At 40.0% G+C, this 19,459-nt stretch overlaps 2 protein-coding genes across 3 annotated transcripts in view; one reads left to right on the forward strand and one right to left on the reverse strand.

Annotated features, from left to right (window-relative positions):
* The window catches only part of EVC (EvC ciliary complex subunit 1), a 54,533-nt gene extending 51,037 nt beyond the window's left edge, over window positions 1–3,496 (forward strand). Inside the window, 4 exon segments of the mRNA XM_080588972.1 lie at window positions 256–349; window positions 1,578–1,683; window positions 2,696–2,742; window positions 2,745–3,496. Of these exon segments, the coding sequence (XP_080445098.1) occupies window positions 256–349; window positions 1,578–1,683; window positions 2,696–2,742; window positions 2,745–2,794 (297 nt within the window). The 3' untranslated portion in view covers window positions 2,795–3,496.
* A 5,681-nt stretch (window positions 3,497–9,177) lies between these two features.
* Window positions 9,178–19,459, reverse strand: part of CRMP1 (collapsin response mediator protein 1) — a 49,738-nt gene continuing 39,456 nt past the window's right edge. For both annotated transcript variants that reach the window (XM_080588975.1, XM_080588976.1), the window contains exons 10-14: window positions 17,875–18,016; window positions 16,111–16,281; window positions 14,642–14,821; window positions 11,925–12,090; window positions 9,178–10,197 (exon numbers count right to left, since the gene is read on the reverse strand). In XM_080588975.1, coding sequence (XP_080445101.1) covers window positions 10,106–10,197; window positions 11,925–12,090; window positions 14,642–14,821; window positions 16,111–16,281; window positions 17,875–18,016 — 751 coding nt within the window. In that variant the 3' untranslated portion in view covers window positions 9,178–10,105. The remainder of the gene's footprint in view (window positions 10,198–11,924; window positions 12,091–14,641; window positions 14,822–16,110; window positions 16,282–17,874; window positions 18,017–19,459) is intronic.

Below are 19,459 nucleotides of genomic sequence, written 5' to 3' on the forward strand. Positions count from 1 at the left end.
GTTGCACAGCAGATCTCCTACTTTTCATCACACACATGCACTCAGCATGTTTGAGCTGAGTGCTTAATGGGACACTGTATTTTGTTGTCCTCAGTGAATCCCTTTCCAGTAGTAAACACATCCCCAGTGTGTTCACATTGTTTCATGTGCTTCCGCAATGACATACACATTTTTTTGTCATGCCATGTGTAGAATAACATAACCAGAATCAAAACGTTTTGTGTTAACTGACTGCTGCTTTATCCTTGCATGTAGAATGCCGAGCAGGACTTTGTTACTGAGTTGGCTGCGCTGGCCCGAATTCCAGTCGCTGTGAAGAAGCAGCCTTCCAAAAGGAGCAAGCCAGCAGGTTGGTACGATCCTGGATTGTCTTAAAAACACATCATTCCACTTAATTGGTTCATACAGTGCAATATGACAAGATAGAGCTTTAGGAGAGATATTTTTTTCCATCAGTGCCATGTCCCTAATAGATGAGGGAATTGGGGTGTAGAAAAGTAAAGTGACCTTCCAAGGTCATCTGGGTTGCCTGAAGCTGAACCACAAGTAAATGTCTCCATTGCTGACTCCAAACCTGTCTTTTAGCCAATAGACCACATTTCGTCCATTGAGGTAAGGCTTTGCCATGTTCAGTCTCAAATTATTTTTCATGTCTTTATCATGTTCTTTAAAAAGGTCTCTGTTCACCTTGATCACTAGGTTTCTGGGAGGATAGCAGGACTGAATCGCCCAGCTTTCATTCTCATGGTAGAATGGAAGAATCAGCCATCCCACACACATACTCAAAAGTAAAATCTTACTGAATCTGGAAGATTGAAATATTTATATGAATTTGTTGCAGATTTAACAGATTAGACTATTTTATTATTCAAGAGATACTTAGGGACAGATTGTCAGAATAGCAGTTGTGTTCCCTGATGCATAGTTGGAATGGGGTGTACATACTCTCATCCTTTGAGCCATGAAATCATCCTGTCATTATCAAAAGGAGACATTTTGCATTACACCTGAAAGATGCTGAAAGGTGAGATAAGTGTCTGAAAGGGAAAAGCAACTCACTCACTTGGACAATTTTGAATCTCTTTCCCCAGTCAGTTTTTTCCAAGCCTGCAGAGCTGTTTGTCCTGGTATGCACAGTGACCCTAGGGATACATGTGGAAGCTTGGCTCAGGACACTAAAAGCAGTGACTTTTTAACATCTCAGTGTACTGCTTCAAATCACATAAAATGATGTAGTGACTGTACCTGTTTGCTAGTGGTAAGGGGCCATTTTCAATTACTTGCTAAGAAAATATATGATAGCACTTTCAGTGGTTGCACCTTGCAGACACTTACATCAGCCTGCAGCAAATTTGAAAGTTGAAGTCTACTCTGTGAGAACTTATAGTCAAAAAACAATATTCTAGATTAATGTAAAGTTGAGTGATCTTCTTGTAATAATTTTTATGTATAAAGTGCTACTGTGCTAGAAATTAGTGTTTTGGTTCATTTTGCTTTAAATTAATCAAAACCAAACAAGCTGTAATATCTGTGATTTATTTATTTATTTGATAATCCTCATATCTTTGGTAATTCAGGGGAAAAAACAGAAAGAAGGAGCATTCACTCTCCAGAATCAGAAGACAAAGATAATTATTGTGAAAATATTCAAGAGCCTCCTGGACTGAAGTCCAGTTTATGCAGGTACAGTAGAGGCTATAAAAAAGGGCTTGTGAAAAAAAACTGTTTACACAAAGCAGTAAAACATCTACTTCACAAGCAGGTATGCCAATCAAAACTAAAATATAACACCTACACTAGCTGATCTTCTTCCTTAACACTTATTTCTCACATGTACTTGACCTTTTTTCCCATATTCTTCTTTAAATGTTCGAAAATCATCTGAGTTTGCTTGTCTGTGTTGTTATGTATTTTATAAATAACTTCTGAAGTAGAGAAATGAGAAATACTGTTTCCAAATTTCCTTTAATTAGATTTTTAAAAACCTGAGTCACGGACAGCATAAATCAGCACAGACAATTGAATCCAGTGGAACTAGGCTGACTTGTAGCGACCAAAATATGGCCTGTGGTATTTAGGCTTTCAACTACCACCTTTATTTCATGAACAAAGGAAAGCGCCAGTCTTTGGCTGATGAGGGTAGCAGTTCTAACAATGATTTTCTTGATAGATGTTTCAGTTGGCTTATGCTGGGGTGCTAACTAGAGGAGAAGAAATGGCTACAAACCTGAAAGATGCCAGCTGATTACTACAGGCAGATCAAACCAGCCAGCTGGTCACTGGGGCTTGATATATTGAGCAGAGAAAATCCTGTTGACAGGCAAAGCAAACAGTTGGTTCTCAGGAGCCACAGGCCTTTGGGGAAAAGCATTTATCCCCTGAGTGACCTCAGCCTGGGACTGACTTTAGGAGATGGCTCCTTTCCCTGATGGCATCAACCCTTTTCACACACTCCTTTCCCACAGCCAACGAGGGATACGTGTGTAGGGAACAGGGACGCAACAAAGGAACATTGATCTTTATGCAACTTTGTTCTGGCAGCCTAAACAGAGGCAGCTGAAACCAGTGAGTGCAAAAGTTATAGTCATATAGCAAGTGCCTTTCTTCTTATATCAAAATGAATTTAGTTTAAGACAGAATTGTAGCCTTTGAAAAACTTGGTCTACAATTTTGTTTTATTGTTTATTTTTTTCAGAGAGAAGTTACAGAGGCCACATAAAGAGGAGGCTGAACCAAGGAAAAACTCAAAGATGCTAAAAAAAAAAGGGAACAGGTAGTAAAAATATTTCTATGAGCTGTCTGAACACAGAGTACCAAAGCATTCTTCTGGGAGATCTCAGCAGCTATAAATACTTACTGAGCTGGTTTACTGAGGAACAATGAAGAACATCAATAATAACCGAGAAATCTTCTTTAGCTACAGACCGAGACTCAACCCCATGTGTGTTTGTCTCGCTGTAAATGAAACATTCGCACTTGATTTTGGCAAGGGGGAACAAAGAAGGCTTTAAGGTCTTCCAGATTGTGTTGGGAACATGAGAGGAAGATCGTTTTAGATTAGGAATATACCTGAGGAAAGTGCAGAACAGATAGATACACACTAGACTGAATGAGGTTAGTACATCTCAGGAAGGTTTTGTTGTAATATTGATGTACCATTTGCTTTTGAGCCTTAAATGTTGTGGATCTGGTCTTAGTATTTTGTGATTGATGCTTTGGACTAAAAAAAATAGAAAGAAATTTAAAGAATACTTAAAGAGACTTCAGATTTTATTGGTACATTGAAAGATTGTTTGGTTTCTCCTTTGATATATTTTAATGCTTGCAAGGTTACATACGTTTTTTAAAATTTGTACAAAGATTTTTGTAAATCTATTTCCCTGTATTTGTCTCAGATTTCAAATTATTTTTTTTTGGAAAGAGTGAGACAAAACTGGCTATTTGATTTTTGTATACTTCACTTTCTATTATTTGATAAATAAACTTGTTTTCAGCATACTTTGTTGTGCTCTTTATGTTTCTTATAGGAGTTCTTGTTATGCAAAGCAGCTAATTCTCGCTGGCTCTACAGAGCACCTGTGTTGTGTAATTAATTGACCCACTTAAGCAATCTTACAGCTTTCAAGATGAAATTAAAATTTTCTGTCTTTTTAAAATGAACATATATTTTGCTAACTAAAAGGCCGTCCTTTGGCACTTGATGTAAAATCCTGCATCAGTTATGCAGTTTACTTCAGATAAAAGTGCCGCCACACAAATGACTTTACTAGGCATGTTACACACAATTGTTAAATGGTTAATTTTCACTTCAATCATTGTCAAAACCACTTTTTTTTTTCTAAATTGTACCACTTCGAGCATTAGATTCTGCTGTTTCAGCAATTGCTCTCCATGGTCTCTCTGCCTCACTGAAGGAGACATTTTATTGCCTGTTTGATGTGCTTTTTTTCAAAAGGATGCAGCCTACTTCCCTCTATTTGAACATCTTAATTCTGCAGTGGACTCTATACAGATAGAGAGAAGGCAGCTTTTCATAATAGTTGATTATGTCTAAAGATGCTGTTATAAACCATGCGGTGTGGTAGAGCCACAGTCAGGATGCAGCAGTCCGCCTGGATGCACTGTGTGATTCATTTAACTAGGCAGGGCTTATATGGCTTTTTCTCTGTCTTCGAGAGGTTCAGCTTATCCCAAAAGCAGGGCAGCAGTGCCCTCTCTCGGACATCCAGCAGGCTTTCTTTCCCTTCCTGTTGGAGGTCCTCAGAGGAGCAGGGAAGGGTCTCTGGGCTCAGGCAGCGGGTACCAGCTCTTCCCACAGCCCCTGGAGGTGGGACCCCTTCTGCTACCTTCCCCATGCCACTGGGTCTGCCCTGCAGGCACCTCCCTGCCCTCTCATCTCTCTGGGCTCAAATCTCTACGAACAGCCATTTCTCCCATTCTCTCTCAGAATCACCTTTGCTTCATGACAAAAATCAACTGTTACTCTTGTCCCTGTTACTAACTTCACAGTCTTCCTGCATTACTCCCAGATTCACTGTCCTGCTTAAATTAAAGTCCTGTACAGATTTCATGCGTGGTGTGGCACTCATAATTCCCTGTCAGCGATGCAGGTATTGAACAAGGACACTTGTGAGAACTTCATTGGCCTAAGAAACAAGTGTAGTAAATGCCAAGTTAATCTCACAACAGTTGCTCTGTGTATTACGTTGTTCAACCTTAACCACTATGCCAGTCAGTATCTGTATCCTGATGCCAAAAACCCCACTCCCATCCTCTGATAGTCATTACAGATGGATTTATTTTTTTTTTATCTGACCCCTCAGTTCAGTTTAAGTCCATGTGACTGCTTATTGCCAAGACAATACAAAATAACACAAAGATTTTTCCTGATATTGTGAAATACTTTATCACCAGCAGACATGCACATTGCAACAGTCCTAAGTTTTAGCACAGAAGTGCCAATTACTTACTCTTCTGGAAAAACGAAATTCTTTGCCAGGAACAGGTTATTCAAGGGAGGGTGCAGAATATCCATCCATGCAGACTTTCAGCACTCAGCTGGACAAGCTCCTGAGCAACCTGTTTTAACTTGGAAGTTAGCCCTGCTTGGAGTAGGAGGCTGGACTACCTGACCTCCAGGTACCTTCTCCAACCTAATTTTTTCCACGAGTCTAATATTCCTTCCTACTGATCTGTTGCTGATTTTTTTTCCTTTCCTTTTTTTTTTTTTATCTTCCCTGTGTCTCAAGGAACCACAGAAATAGCCTGTGAGCCAGGGATTGTGTCTAGAGAGGCCCTGGAAGATTGCTAAGCAGTTTTGCCAGCAAAGAGCAGTCTCCAGCATAGTGGGTGTCAGATAGGGGAAAATGGAGATCCCTAGGCACCCATCACAGCTCAAAACACCTTCTTTATAGCATAAAGCTGTAAAGCACTTTTTTTTAAGTTCATTCAGGAGAGACTCACAAGGAGCTTTGATCATGCTTTACAGATACATACAACAAATACTGCAGAAATTTAAGGAAAAAAAAAGTCTTTTTTTCTTAACATCAAGGCTAACAACAGCTTCTGGTTGCGCTGAACCTCATTCACAACTTTATGACAACGGGATATCTAAAATCCTAGGCGTGGTGTTGAGAGTCACTGAGTGCACTGTATATCATCAAAAAAATAAAATAGCCCATCACAGTGGTCACTCTGCTGTAGAAAAAGCTGTTAGAGCTTAAAGATTTTTTTAAACCAGTGTATATGACTGTATAAAGTTAGCTTTGCACCTCCCTGTGCTAGAAAATTACAGAATATGCAGTCAGGGAGCAGAAGGACGGGGTGCTGAGACCTAACTACTTTACCCATATCACTGCAAATACTTTCTGTTATATGATACTCAAAGAAACAGTATCCATAAGTGCATTTTTACTGTATTGGAAGACATTATTCCCTCTCCCGCACACAATTTAATTGAATACCACTTACTGCCATCACTGAAATACAGCTGGAAAGCATGTGCAAAGTTCACCAAAATCGAGATGGAAAACTGTTTTCAAATCAGTTTGTTTTGATCACTGAGATTTAATACTGGCCAAGGCTAAATAGCAAGAATTAAGTGGTGTCAAGTAAATAACTTGACAGTGATGGCAGATTTAAAAGGAAGCACTTAGAACATTAAGCTGTGCAAATCCTTGCTCCAGGAAGCCATAACTTCCAAGATTTTACGTCGGTTTTAAAGGTCCCGTGGCGAATTCATGGCAAAACAATCCACTGAATGCTACGGAGGGTAGAGATGCTACTGCTTCTTAACGGATATGTTCAGAAGAATATTGGCATTGTAAGTTTCCTCTTTTTTCCTGCCTTCCCTTAAGCTTACGTTGTTGCTAGTGGAACCCAGAGTAAATGGTCATCTGATCTGTCCACCCTGTGGTTTTAATGCTTAAGGATGAAGATCAGTGTATTGCTAGCAAGAAATATTTATCAGCTGGGACATGTCAGTTTTGGAACAGCCTTAGCATCATCATTAACAGACTTTGTCAAGGGAGTTGCAGGAGAAGGTTGGACCCATGGAGAGTTTCTTGAGTGATAGTTTGGACAAGTTTGCTTTACGATTTGCCTCCTACCAGAGTAATGCAGTTACATGTTTAAATCTTGGAGTTTGTAACAAAGTCCTCAGACTGTTTAGATCATAGGGACTAACTTTAAGGGGGTCTGCAAACGGGAATGGGGAAGAGCTAGTTTTACATCATTAGGGCTATTTTAACTATTAAAATGTTAAAGCCCTGCTACATTTTTTTTTTTAGAAGTTTGACAATTCAAAAACCATGAAAATGACTTCTCAAACTGTAAGAAGAAAGCAGGGAGGTAACAACTGCTCCCACCCACGTGCTTACAGATTGAACATTGCCCAGATGGGTGCTCCTACAAGAGAGCAAATTCCAGAATAGTTTCCTGCTCTGCAAATGTAACCAGGATCACAAACCAATTCACTTTTTTTTTAACGGTAACTTAGCGATGTAGGGGCAGGGACACTGCTGTGAAATAGGCCTTGGAGTGGGAAGGGAAGCACCACTTACCTTGTTCAAACCCCCCCTTAGTGCCAGCTCTCTGGTGGTGTATCACAGTAGCTGTCCAGGTGAGGTATCCATCCTTCACCTTACCGTGCTGGTGACCACGCAGTAAGCTCCCTGTGCTCAAATGTAAAAGAGGTCTTTGAATCACATCCAGGTCGTAGTTGTGTCCAGAGTGGCGAGACCCAGGCACAGCACAGGATCCACAAGCTTAATGCAGGCTCTGCCCAGGCAGTGGCACAGGAGCGTGCTCAGGCTGCAGGGGCTTCCGAACACCATGAGCACGCTGGCACATTTCTCCTCAGAGAAATCACAGCAGAGTTACACTGACCTGACAGACACAGTCTGGTCATGCAGAACCACTGAGCCACGAAGCACCTTACAAACGTGTAGCTGTACTCATTCACAGACGCTTCAGCATGAAAAAATAAATGTGTGTTAACAACAATGGAGCTTGACTGGCTCACACGCAAAGGGTTCTTTGGTTTAGGATTACGTTTTGCATGGAGGAAAAGTGGAATCTGTCAATACTAGTTACACAATTCCTTGTTATCACCTCAAAGGTGAAAAGCCTCGTAGATTGAGTAGTGTTATGCGGAGGTAAGCAAACATTGCTACCCGTACAAACACAGAAGAAAATCACTACGGAAACTGAAATCAGCGATTCCAAAATTTTCACACTATGTCAGATTTGCCAGATGATAGTTTCACAAGCCAGCTTGCTTTCTATTTTCAGGGTTAGATCACCAGACCTGTTGCTGGCACTGTCAACACTTAGAGCAAACAGGCTGAAATAAGACAGTGGCGGTGGATTCTTGGTTCAAGATTGTTAAACAAGATGGGTCACCTGCTAGGCTGTAGGTTCTTCCAGAGCAGTTTGTCCTCAGACTTTTATGCTGCCATTGCTTTACATAATAAAATACACAGATCTCCAAGCAAGCCAGCCTAGAGATGAGGGCACTCTCCAGGCAACAGGAAACATGGATTTGAATCCTTGGGCAGGAGGAAGGGTGTTGGTTTATTTTTGTTTGTTTACGAGCACCAGAAAGAAAATAATTGTATTCGTGAAAGGCGATGTTTTTCTTCTATTTTGGAAACAGAATCAATTCAGTTGACTTCAGGCTGAATTGCAGTGTTTGTTCACTGGTTCAGATCAAAGCCAAAGCAAAAAGAAAAGCCAGTTATTCAGACCAGCTCTGCTGCCAGGTTTTCAGGCCAAGCTAACAGAAATGAAGTTTTCTAGGGTAGTGGTTCCCTTCCTAGGAAAGTTGGAGGTGATAGCACACTGGCTTCAGAGTAAGATGACACGCTTCAGGTAGGCTATCTTCCAGAACTTGACCAGTGCTACATGGTCAAGCCCGAGACTAGATAAAATCATTCCACTGGCACTGTGCTCCTACAGTACTTTTCCTGTTGCAGCTTGGTAGTGTAGGAAATGGCACAAGGCCAGTGGGAAATGTTTTGCTGGCCTGCTTAATTTCAGAGTACCCCACCCTCTGCTATAGCACCCACTTCCCACAACATCTGCAACACAATCAGACAGGTAAAAAGTGATAGAAAATGTTCCTTTTACATAGTCTGTGAGATAATTATAAAAACAGGACAAAACATTTCTTTTACAGAAAAAGATAATACAAGTCCATGTCCTCTCACCTTTTCTGCGTCATGTCTTGTTCATGACATGCCTAAACACTGCCAAAGGGCAGATAGATCAGCACAGAGCACACCAAGAAAACCAATAGTAAGTCAACTACAGCTTTGGTCAAACTGGAGCATTGCTTACTGTTTCTGCACAGATGAAGATGCTGGCAATCAAGTCCATTTGAAACAAGTTAGGTAAACTTGAAAGCCTTGGAAGAAAGCTAATTTAGGTCTCACTTGGCCAAAATTGAGGCAGCTGCAATATAAGTGGTAAGTATATTTTTACAGTGAGCTCTAATTAAGACAGATTATGGCATGCTTACAGTATGCATATGCAGACATCTATACAAGGCCCCTCGTGATCTAGGGAGGTCGGTTCCTTCTTTCACATGATGCCAACCTAAAAGACAGTTTCTCATGAGTTTCTCCATTCTACATTTTCAATCACTGAGTAACAGCACTGGAAAGCAGAGGAAGACGCTTACCCATCAATTAATTTCCTTTATTTCACAAGCTTTGAATTCAGAAATAGAACCACGACTAGTAGATCTTGATACGGTAGAGTAAGTAAAAATGCATGTGATTACAAAGGAAAAACTTTGTACAAAAAACTTTAAAAATCCGACGGCAACTTGGATTATCTGTAAGTACCAAAAAACTCATGCAGAAGGAGAGCACTACTGCCCAGGTGGAGAAATCCCTGCAGGGGTGGCAATGGCATTGCTTTGCATAAATTATGGCGCTGTCGAAAATGGAAACAATGAAGACACAGACTTGGAACCTACTGAGTGGGTACAGACAGGTGCTACAAAGACCATTTGTCATTCTAAGTTCTGGTGATTTTCTGTGTCTGAGAAATTCTGAAGTGCTTCTTGGGTTTATAATAAATTAAAGATAAAACAGAAGCTGCCTATACTACTCTACTGCATACTTTCAAGATGGCCATTTTCTTCCTTCATAAGTGTTTTTGGTGATAGTTATCAAATACACATTAATCTTGGCATTGTGTCTAGTCAATCGTTGGCAACGTGTTCTATAGGGACTCACTCACTGAATGCAACTTGCATAAATAACTCAGTAACATGCATTAACTACTCTAATACAGCGAAAGGGTGCAAAGGAACCATCATTCAGTTACGAGACGAAGCTAAAACCTGTAGTCACTAAAGGGGCAATGGAAGCACCATGCTTTAAGGTGACTATGGCATGAAAGCACAATTGTGAGGCAAGTAGTTCCAAGCAAACACACCACACTATTATCACCTCTTCCTATACAAAAAAAAAAAAAGAGACATTTTTTATTTCCATTAGTACCAAATAAAACTGTGGGTTTGATAACACAGATATTGAAGGGAATGTACATTATTCCCATGATACTTCCTCCTCGTGTTTCTGTCCATCACCATTTTTCAGCCAAGACTGGTAATATTAGAGCGACCACCAGGGGGTGCCACGATGCGGTGTCCAGTACGGCGTGGGTTATTGTCATCTATCTGAGCTCCTGCAACAAGAGGAATACAGGAAACAAAGCTATGAAAAGGAAAAAATCATCAGCGGTGATGTTTTACCTGACATTCCAGCTATGTTTCCCTCACATCAGTTGGTTTCTCCTGAGCCAGACCCCTGCCTGAAGTGCTAGAGAGATCTGCAAAGGCACATTTCTGTGCCTAGCTCCAGTCATCTTCAATCAGAACTGTAGGCTTAAATGTTTGGGATCAGACTGATGCTCATCCTACATGGGCAATTGCCTTCCACTAACATGACAAAGAGCCCATGCAGGGATGACAATCTACAGAATGGATTCCCTCCATGAGATCAGACCCTGAAAAATATTGCTGCTCTAACTGGGAAATCACGTATGTGTAAAGTGGCTTTTTCAAACCTGCCTCATTGATTTAGAACACCTTTCCCCACTGGGTCCATGGGTTAACAGTACAGAAAATTTGATGTTAGTGATCATAAGTCCCCATGAAAAGGAACGTGGATCTGATGTAAACTCACACCCGCTTCAAAATGCATTTTAAAATGCTGTAAGATTAAACTTGTGACAGCAAGCTTTCTGCCAGACCAAATATCGTGTGATCACAGTACAAGCTTCTTATAGGTAACATAACACTACTATGAAAGTGTAGGATCATTTTAAATGCTATCGTAAGTCTCTGGTTCTGCTTAATTCCATAAACAGTAATGTGCATTTGCCTGATTTGGATCATACTTGTTAGCACCAGGTGCCATGGTAATACACAGATCCAGCAGTGGACTGTGAAACCTCAGCTTCAGGTGCTTTTGAAAATCCCACTTGTTGTTTATTATTCTTAGAGGTCAAGATTGAAAGCACTTTTGTTGCTTTATACAGATTTACATATTTGTATATGCTCACCATGGACCTAACTGTACAGGGAAAAATGCACTCCAATTCACCAGAAGGGTCTTTAAAATATTTGCTCTCCTTAGGCATTCTTCCAGAGGTTTCATTTAGTTTCTAAAGACAGGATCTGTCAGGGATGAAAACTCCACCATTGGCTCCCACAGGGGAGAAAATCCAGTCACTTTCATAACAACATCATAAAGAGCCACTTATTTACCAATTGGGCCATAGACTTTTGAAGGACAATGATTTGGCACACTTGTAATTATCTTCAAACGTCAGGAATTATTTCCAACAACCCCAAAGGATGATTTTCTTGTCTATTTCTTAAGTACCACGGAAAATGTTTTGGGCACCAAGAGCAAAGAGACAAGAAATACTATAATCGGCATATTAATAGATTCTGCATGTGGTTTTCCAACCATGGACAAGGACAGTTGAAGTTTCTGTCTCTAGCAGTTTCTGGTGATGCAGCAAGAAAGAAATCTGAGGTGCTTGAGCCACATGAGTCACACCAGGCCCAAGTCCATCAACCATACATACCAACAGGCCTCAGTCGTATCAACCAGAGACCTCAGCTAACCATAAGGTGTCAGGTAAATAATACTAAAAGACTGCAAGCAGATAAATATTTTAGATGACAAACATTTTGAATATTTGGTAATTTGTAAAATATTCCTAGGGAACGAATGTATATGAACATACCTAACTACAGATGTTCTTACATACACGTATATATGTGCTTATATATTTCACACATATATGGTTAAAGAGGTAATTTTTATAATTGAAATTTATCAGCAACAATCCATACATACTGAAGGCTTTAAAGGCATTTCGAATGAGTCAGGTTGACTTACCTGATAAGCTAAAATTAGACTGGTGGAGGTTCCTGATTGGTGGGGGCTGGTTTTTGGCAGGAGAAGATTTAGTTGAGGGTGCAGGAGTTGCATATTTTGGCGTAGCTGGGATTTCATACACAGGCCCATCATACATTCCTCTGGAGACTCCTTGCAGTCCTCCCACCTAGAGCAAATAAATATCAGAGAATAAATATAGAATAAAATCAGACACTGAATGCTCTGATAATGCTGCCTAATGATACTGGTATACAGAGGCCACCGAGCACAGACCTATATTCTGCATTAGCTGAAGTAAAAACACATCTGTATTCTTGTCAAAGCTACAGTCTGCTTTATATACAAAGGAAACTATAAAGTCTCCTCTCATCATTTTATAAATGTATATATATAATAAGTATATATAAAGCACATGAGATCAAGACTTAATAGGCTTCCTTTGCAGTCAGTGGAGAGAGATCGGATCTCAAAAAGAACAATAGATCTCACCTACGACATTATTTTAAGTAAGATCAATCATTGTCATCTCTTTTCTCTCCATTCAAAGGGTTTTCAGCAGGGTTGGATCAGGTGAGTCTCATATCTGAGCTTCTGAATCTCATTTTGGTTGTGGTAAGACTGATGGTCACTGTACCAATTGTAGCAATTTCACTCTTACCTGCTTTCTCTGCTCCTCCCCTTTGAATATCACATTATTTTCATTAGAACCTCATTGAAAAGCAGTGGCAATTTTTCAAATTAAATTTCAAAAGTTTCCACTTCTTGTCACGAACTAGAAAAGCAATTATACAACAGACTGTGGCATGGGACCCATCTTTCATTATCTGTCAATAGACTGTCACCTGAGCTTTGATTTCAGTTTAAGGTCTCTGTATCTTATCCCTGTACAGTTCCTATGACAATTATGAGAAAAGAGAATCATAACAGTCTCATCAGCCTTAAAAACACAGAAATCTAGGAAACAGTATTTTAAGAACCACTTTAAATTTTCAGGAAGAATCTGAAGCCACTGAATTTCTTAATCCAAAGCCCATCCTAAAGATTATAAATCTAAGGCTTACACAACTATTGTTTCAGGACCGTTTCCCCAGTGAGTTAACAGTACAATTAAAGTACTGGGGAGGAAGGCCACGCTATTCACAGGGGTCTGATCTTGTTCTTACATAAATCAGTGCATTTTCCTTGCTTTTGGTGACAGGGACATCAGGCTCAGAAGAGACACTGTCTCACAAGCTGAGCCAAAGCTAATGCCCAGAGGGAAGCAGCTGCTGATCACAGCAGTGAACCCACTATCCAGCGCTCCACAGAGGCAGGGATTTGCACTGCTGTCTCTGTTCCAGGAGGTTTTTCCTGGGCCAGCTAAAGCTTTGCAGACCCTTGTGTGATGGGTTTTGCTGTGTGGTGACATAGCCACATGATGGTGGCTGATATCACCATCAGTGGGTTTTTCTAAACCTTTTCAATTAAAAAAAATTGACTCTGAGAAGAAACACAAGATGTAAGACTGCTCTCACTTCCTCTCGGCAGGCAGCAGAGGGAGCTGGACGAGCAATAATGTCAATGCCTCACTTGGTCCCTCTGCAGACCTTTGCCTATGTATCTAGAATCAAAGGTCTTTCCCCAAATCTGGGCCCACTGCAAGATGCAAGTTATTTGGGCCGGTTACTTTTGACCAAATCCCCGGTGTAAGGCACCACTCTCTGATACTTGTTTTTCAAGTGCTGTTTTCACTATTTAAATAACATCGTCACTCCAATTTATATAGCGTTCCCATGTGCTAAACCCTTGAAAGGCAGATGTGGCGACGCATGTCATCTAACTGATTAACGTAAAAAAAAAATAAGAAAAAAGAAAAATTAATTTGTTGGTATTTTGCAAAACTCCTTTGCAGATGCATTTTATTTTTATGCCTCTTATCCTTCCCACTTGTAGACTTAATTTCAGCTGCCACCCTTACAGGCATATGCCTTGTTGAAGAAAACACATTTTTTTGGTAAATTTGTCTTTGTTACCTGTTCTCACAAAGTACTGTATTGCCCAGTGGCAAAAAGCAATTTCCAAACAACCCAAAACTAGTGCCAAGCCAACTGGTCTTCAACAGCAGAGCGTGAATATAATTCAAAACCAGAACTGACCCAGTTGTGATCTTGGTCATTTCCCAAGCTTCTATTTTAATACACAATAAAAGCTTTCTGAGCTGTGAATGCTGCTAATACTCAGTTTAGCAAATGCACCAACAGCAGTTCAGAGATGCCAAATATAATAAGCATCTCTGACTTAGATGCTTTTCTTCTCTGCAATGGGGCTGTTCAGTATGCAAAGCTTAGTAGCAATTTAAAATGCTATTTTTCTTCTGGCTAACCCTCCTTCCAAAGAATCTGTATCTTTTTGCTGACATCTAACTAAAAGTAAATTCTATCACTACTCCACCTCCCTTCAAAAGACTGCACAGCTGGGCATACGGCAATTATATACCCAAATGGCACTTACATGCTCTACCCACTGAAGTGCAATTTTAAGTTATATCAACTCGCACTTGCAGAGGAGCCAGTTTTTGGTCATATTTTGACCATATACTAACATAGGTCAGACATATGTCATACATAGGTCATCTTACACAGATTTATATTAGCACACTAGTAATAATAATTAAAATTTGCTAATGTGGTTCCGAAAAGGTATGCCTTGGAAGAAAATTAAATAATATCTGACATTACCTTATTCCTGATTTTGACGCGCTGGTAAAGATATTCAGGGAAAGGTTTGCGGGGGATGAAGCGGCCCATTCCTTTATTTACGTGCAGGTTTCCATCTTCAAACACTATCTTCCCTTGGCTTATGACCACTAGCGGGGCACCGTGGCACTCCATTCCTTCAAAGATGTTGTACTCAACAGCCTGAGGATCAACCAACATACTGCAAGTTCAGTACAAGGTCTCCTTCAGTTAGTAACTTACAATACACATTTGTAGTCATATTTTTAAGCAACTGCCATTAACAGACATATAAAATTGCTTTTTCTGAAGGAAAAGCAATGCATTTCTATGCATTATTATTGATTAAATGATTAAAAAGAATCTGTCCAATCAGACTCCCCTGTATGTATTGCCCACTTTCCATCAAGACTTTATCTCATTTGCTTTTGAGGACTTACCCTGTTTATCCAGAACCTCTAGAAATTCAGTAATCTTAATAAGAAGGAAAATTCTGACTCAGCTGTTGGATACCCAGAAGACTGAGTCCCATCATGTACACGCTGTGACTGGATAAGGGAATTTCAAAGGCCTAGCAGAGCAAGCTTCAGACTTGCAGCAAGTACTGAGTTTTCAGGGCCAGCATATTTCTGCCTGAATTTTTCTGTCTGAAAAAGCCTAGAAAGGACCAGGAAAGCTTGAAACTAAATGGAAATGACTGTCAAGTGGCAGGTAATTATTACTTTCTAAAAAATACTGCAATATCTCAAGACAGAGAAATAAAAAATGCATCATCTACAGCTTTTAAAGGTTTTCAAATGTTTATGCCTTTTTAATATAAACCATATCACTGGATATTCAGTACAATTTTTGGAAGAATTTCCCAATATAAAAAAACAAAGCACTGAACAATGAGATAAAAACTTTGAGATAGATAACACGTAAGATAAACACACAAAACCTGTAACTGCCAAAATGAAAGTGACTGTGAGTCACTGGTATTCTGTGCTATGGGACAGAGTAGTACACATCAAGGATTTGGAATTAAATAAGAAATCCCATCCATGAAGCTGATCAGAGCTGTATTATCAAAATATTCAATCATCTATAATACGCTAGAATACTGTTGATTTAACTGTGCATTTTATATCAGGTGTTTTTCATACAAGCAAAAGAAGTAAGCTGGTTTTAGATTTATTTCCACAGCTTTTATTAACCTCAGCTGCAGACCTGCTGATTCACACCTATTTACAGATCAGGCACAAGCATATAAAAATAGTGCAATTGTATACGCTGAGAGAAAAGAAATCCTTCCTGATCCCAGTGCTTCCAATGCAAGATTCATTACTTTCATTTTCAGAAATATTTACGTGTTTCAGAAAAGGATCAGGCAGTTACCCCAACTCCTCTATATCCAATATGTTAGTTCACATAATTTTGACATTTGAAAAGCAAGAGACATATTTCATTGGTTGTTTTCTTTTTCTTCTTACCGATTTATGGCTTTTAGCTGTTATAGTCTTCACCTTATCAGGGTCCCAAATAACAACATCGGCATCCGATCCTACAGCAATCCGTCCTTTTCTTGGATACAGATTAAAGATTTTGGCAGCATTGGTGCTGGTGACAGCTACAAACTGGCTTTCGTCCATCTTACCTGTGGCCTAAAAACAACATGACTTGACCGAAACATGTTTATAAGATAGTAATTGAGTATACAGAGTGCTGAATGGCTGAGGAGACATGGGAAAGGGTGTAGTTCATATATCTGGTGATGCTGCGTGAAACAGAGGCTTTATTAAGCAGGTTTTTATACAAGGCACATTACTTTGGAGTTTCAGGTAAATGATTGTGTTATTCCTGGCATCCCAAAGAACAGACAATAAAACCTGAGTGCAGATGATACCATCAAGTTTCTCAGCTAAGGTCGCTTTCCCTACACTGATGCATGTGTGCTTTGCTGCTAGTCCTAGTAATTGCCATTTAAACATTTTACTGATTTTAAACCAGGGAAATTATATGAGTATTACAAGATTAAATAAAATTTCAAGTCTAAAGAATGCTCAGACTGTTTTAGAAACTTTTTTTTTTTTTTGCAAATTAAGTCCATTCTACTCGTAGCATTACAAAATCTATAAATCTGAGTAATACAACCCCAGTTATAAAGCTCTTGCCTGGAGAAATGTCACCACCAATTGAACTTTTTATACAGTCAGTGATAGCTTAATAGCAGCTGTTCACTGCACCTTTTGATTTTTCAGCAGAGTATTTGGGGTCTTCCCTGGAAACAAAAAAAAAAGCAATGTTTATTTGCTTAACACATATTTTCTGCCTAGTCAACCAGGAGATTCCCAAAATACAAGCTACTCAGTGGTCCAGGAATTAATGTCACCTGTAAATCCCATTTTGTAACACTTGTGGCAGCTCTTTGTCTTCATATGAGTAACAAAAGGGAAATATCACTGGCTGGTTGCATTTTGCTTGCTTTCCTGCTTTGCTCCTACATGGCAGATGTCAGAAGCTGCTTCTGTGCTTCTGAACTCAATAGCATTCCCTGAAGAAAGGGGTTATTAAACATGGTCTGGGTAAAGTGCTCATGAGAGCATTTTAAATACTACCACCTTGCAGTCTGCAATATGCATTCAAGTGCAATGCAGTGTAAGGTAATAAGTGTGTGTGTGAGTAAGACTGTTTATGTGAAGACGGGCAATGGAGGGAAGATATCATTTTATATTAGGATCCATGGAACCATCAAAAAATTGCTAACATACACCGGCACCCCACAGCAAAATATGCCAGTATGAATTACATGCAGTGTTCTCCTTCAAAGCATTTTATGGTGTAGCCTCAGGCTCAGCTGCCATCCATTTGTAATTTCTCAAAAATGATGAGACACTTCCCAAATTCAAACAATCCATTCATCACGTTTATACAGGGTCTACTTCAAAATCATTAAACTGCTTCCAGATCCTATGTCTGTGGGAAGCAACCTCTCTGACACAACTGAAAAAATTACAGTGGTTTAGTCTGTGAAGCCTTAGGTCTGATAAAACACTATGGCTTTGTGCTGTCAGAAGTGAAACACAGACCTGAGCTTATAAAACTTTGAAACAAACAGTTCATCTTGTAGTAGGTCTCTGGGAATTCTCAGAAATATATTAGGAAGTCACTGAAGTACTGGCCAAGAGTCTCCTGGCTTGCATCATTCAGCCAACAGTCAATTTCTTTTTAATCCATACAAGTAAGTAGTTACTTACTACAGCCTTGTCCCAGACAACAGTCATTCTTTCCTCAATTCCATTGACCCCTTCAGGAATCATAGTGAAGTTGTCCTTTCCAATGGCTTTCTGGGCAGTGCTATATGGGCAATGTCCACTTCCCGTCACCTGCAGGTCCCCACTGCGGAGTTAACACACAAAAGGTTTAGAGCAGTCACCAAGGCTACCTTGGTCTCGGACTAGCTCGAATGGACCTTTCAAGCCTACACGATGGAGGTATAGGCTACAAGTCATGTCAGCAGCCTCTACATGTTGGCCACAGGTCACTGAAGAGCAACAGCAGTATTGGACATCTCCACTTTCCCCCAGGAACATCCTGAATTCCCAGATTACAGCCCCCTCAGGTTTAAGGCTGCTTATCGACAGAGATCAGGCACAAGCACTAACCAGGACAAAGGATTATTATAAGATTAAGGAAATGATCAGAAGCTTGTATGAAATGTCTGACACACGATAAATTCATAACCATATGTAGAAATAAAAGCATATTTTACAGTACAAAGTAATGAGCATCAAGCTTGTTTCCCTGCATTTCTCCTCTGCACATACACTTCTCTTGTAATTCTTACACAAATGACTGGCCTACCAAAACAGAATGATGAAAATAAAAAAGGGAAAAATATTCTAAAAAAAGGGAGTGCTATTCTAATCAAACAAAAAAAAAAAGGATAGTGCAAGTGAAATGTACTCTGGATTTCTCTAATTTAAAAGTCTTACACAGAGAAAGGTATGGAGTAAAACACAGAAAGAGCAACCAAACAATGATTTTTTTTTTCACCTTAGAGAAAAGTTCTTTGCAGAGATCAGAAATGGTACACTGCCACTTTGAGGAATAAGAAGGAAGAACATAACCAATATGCAGTATCTTGCTGTCCTGGTTTCAGTTAGGACAGAGTTAATTTTCTTCCTAGTAGCTGGTAGGGTGCTGTGTTTTGGATTAGGATGAGAAGAGCGCTGATAACATGCTGATGTTTTAATTGTTGCGGAGCAGTGTTTACACCAGGCCAAGGACTTTTCGGCTTCTCGCTCTGTCCTGCCAGCGAGCAGGCTGGGGGTGCAGCAGGAGCTGGGAGGGGACAGACCCAGGACAGCTGACCCAAACTGGCCAAAGGGGTATTCCATACCATCTGACGTCATGCTAAACAATATATAGGGGTGGCTGGCCGGGGTGGGGGGCCGGCTGCTCGGGAATAGGCTGGGCATCGGTCAGCGGGTGGTGAGCAATTGCATTGTGCATCACTTGTTTCGTATACATTATTATTAGTAGTACTATTATTATTATTATTGTTATTATTATTTTCCTGTCTTAATAAACTGTCTTTATCTCAACTCACAGGCTTCACTTTCCTGTTTCTCTCCCCCATCCCAGAGAAGGAGGAGGGAGGGTGAGCAAACGACTGTCTGGTGTTTAGCTGCCGGCCGGGTTAAACCACAACACTTGCAAAAACAGAAGAAAAAAAAAAAAAGGTTCTTTACTATCCACAGGAAACAGCTAATATTTTTAGATCTTGACTAAGCTTACAGGAGTCAAGCACATTAAAACAAACTACAATTGCTTCTATCG

The sequence above is a fragment of the Anser brachyrhynchus genome (genome assembly GCF_964034855.1).
Source record: "Anser brachyrhynchus genome assembly, chromosome: 4".
Classification (NCBI taxonomy): Eukaryota; Metazoa; Chordata; class Aves; order Anseriformes; family Anatidae; genus Anser; species Anser brachyrhynchus.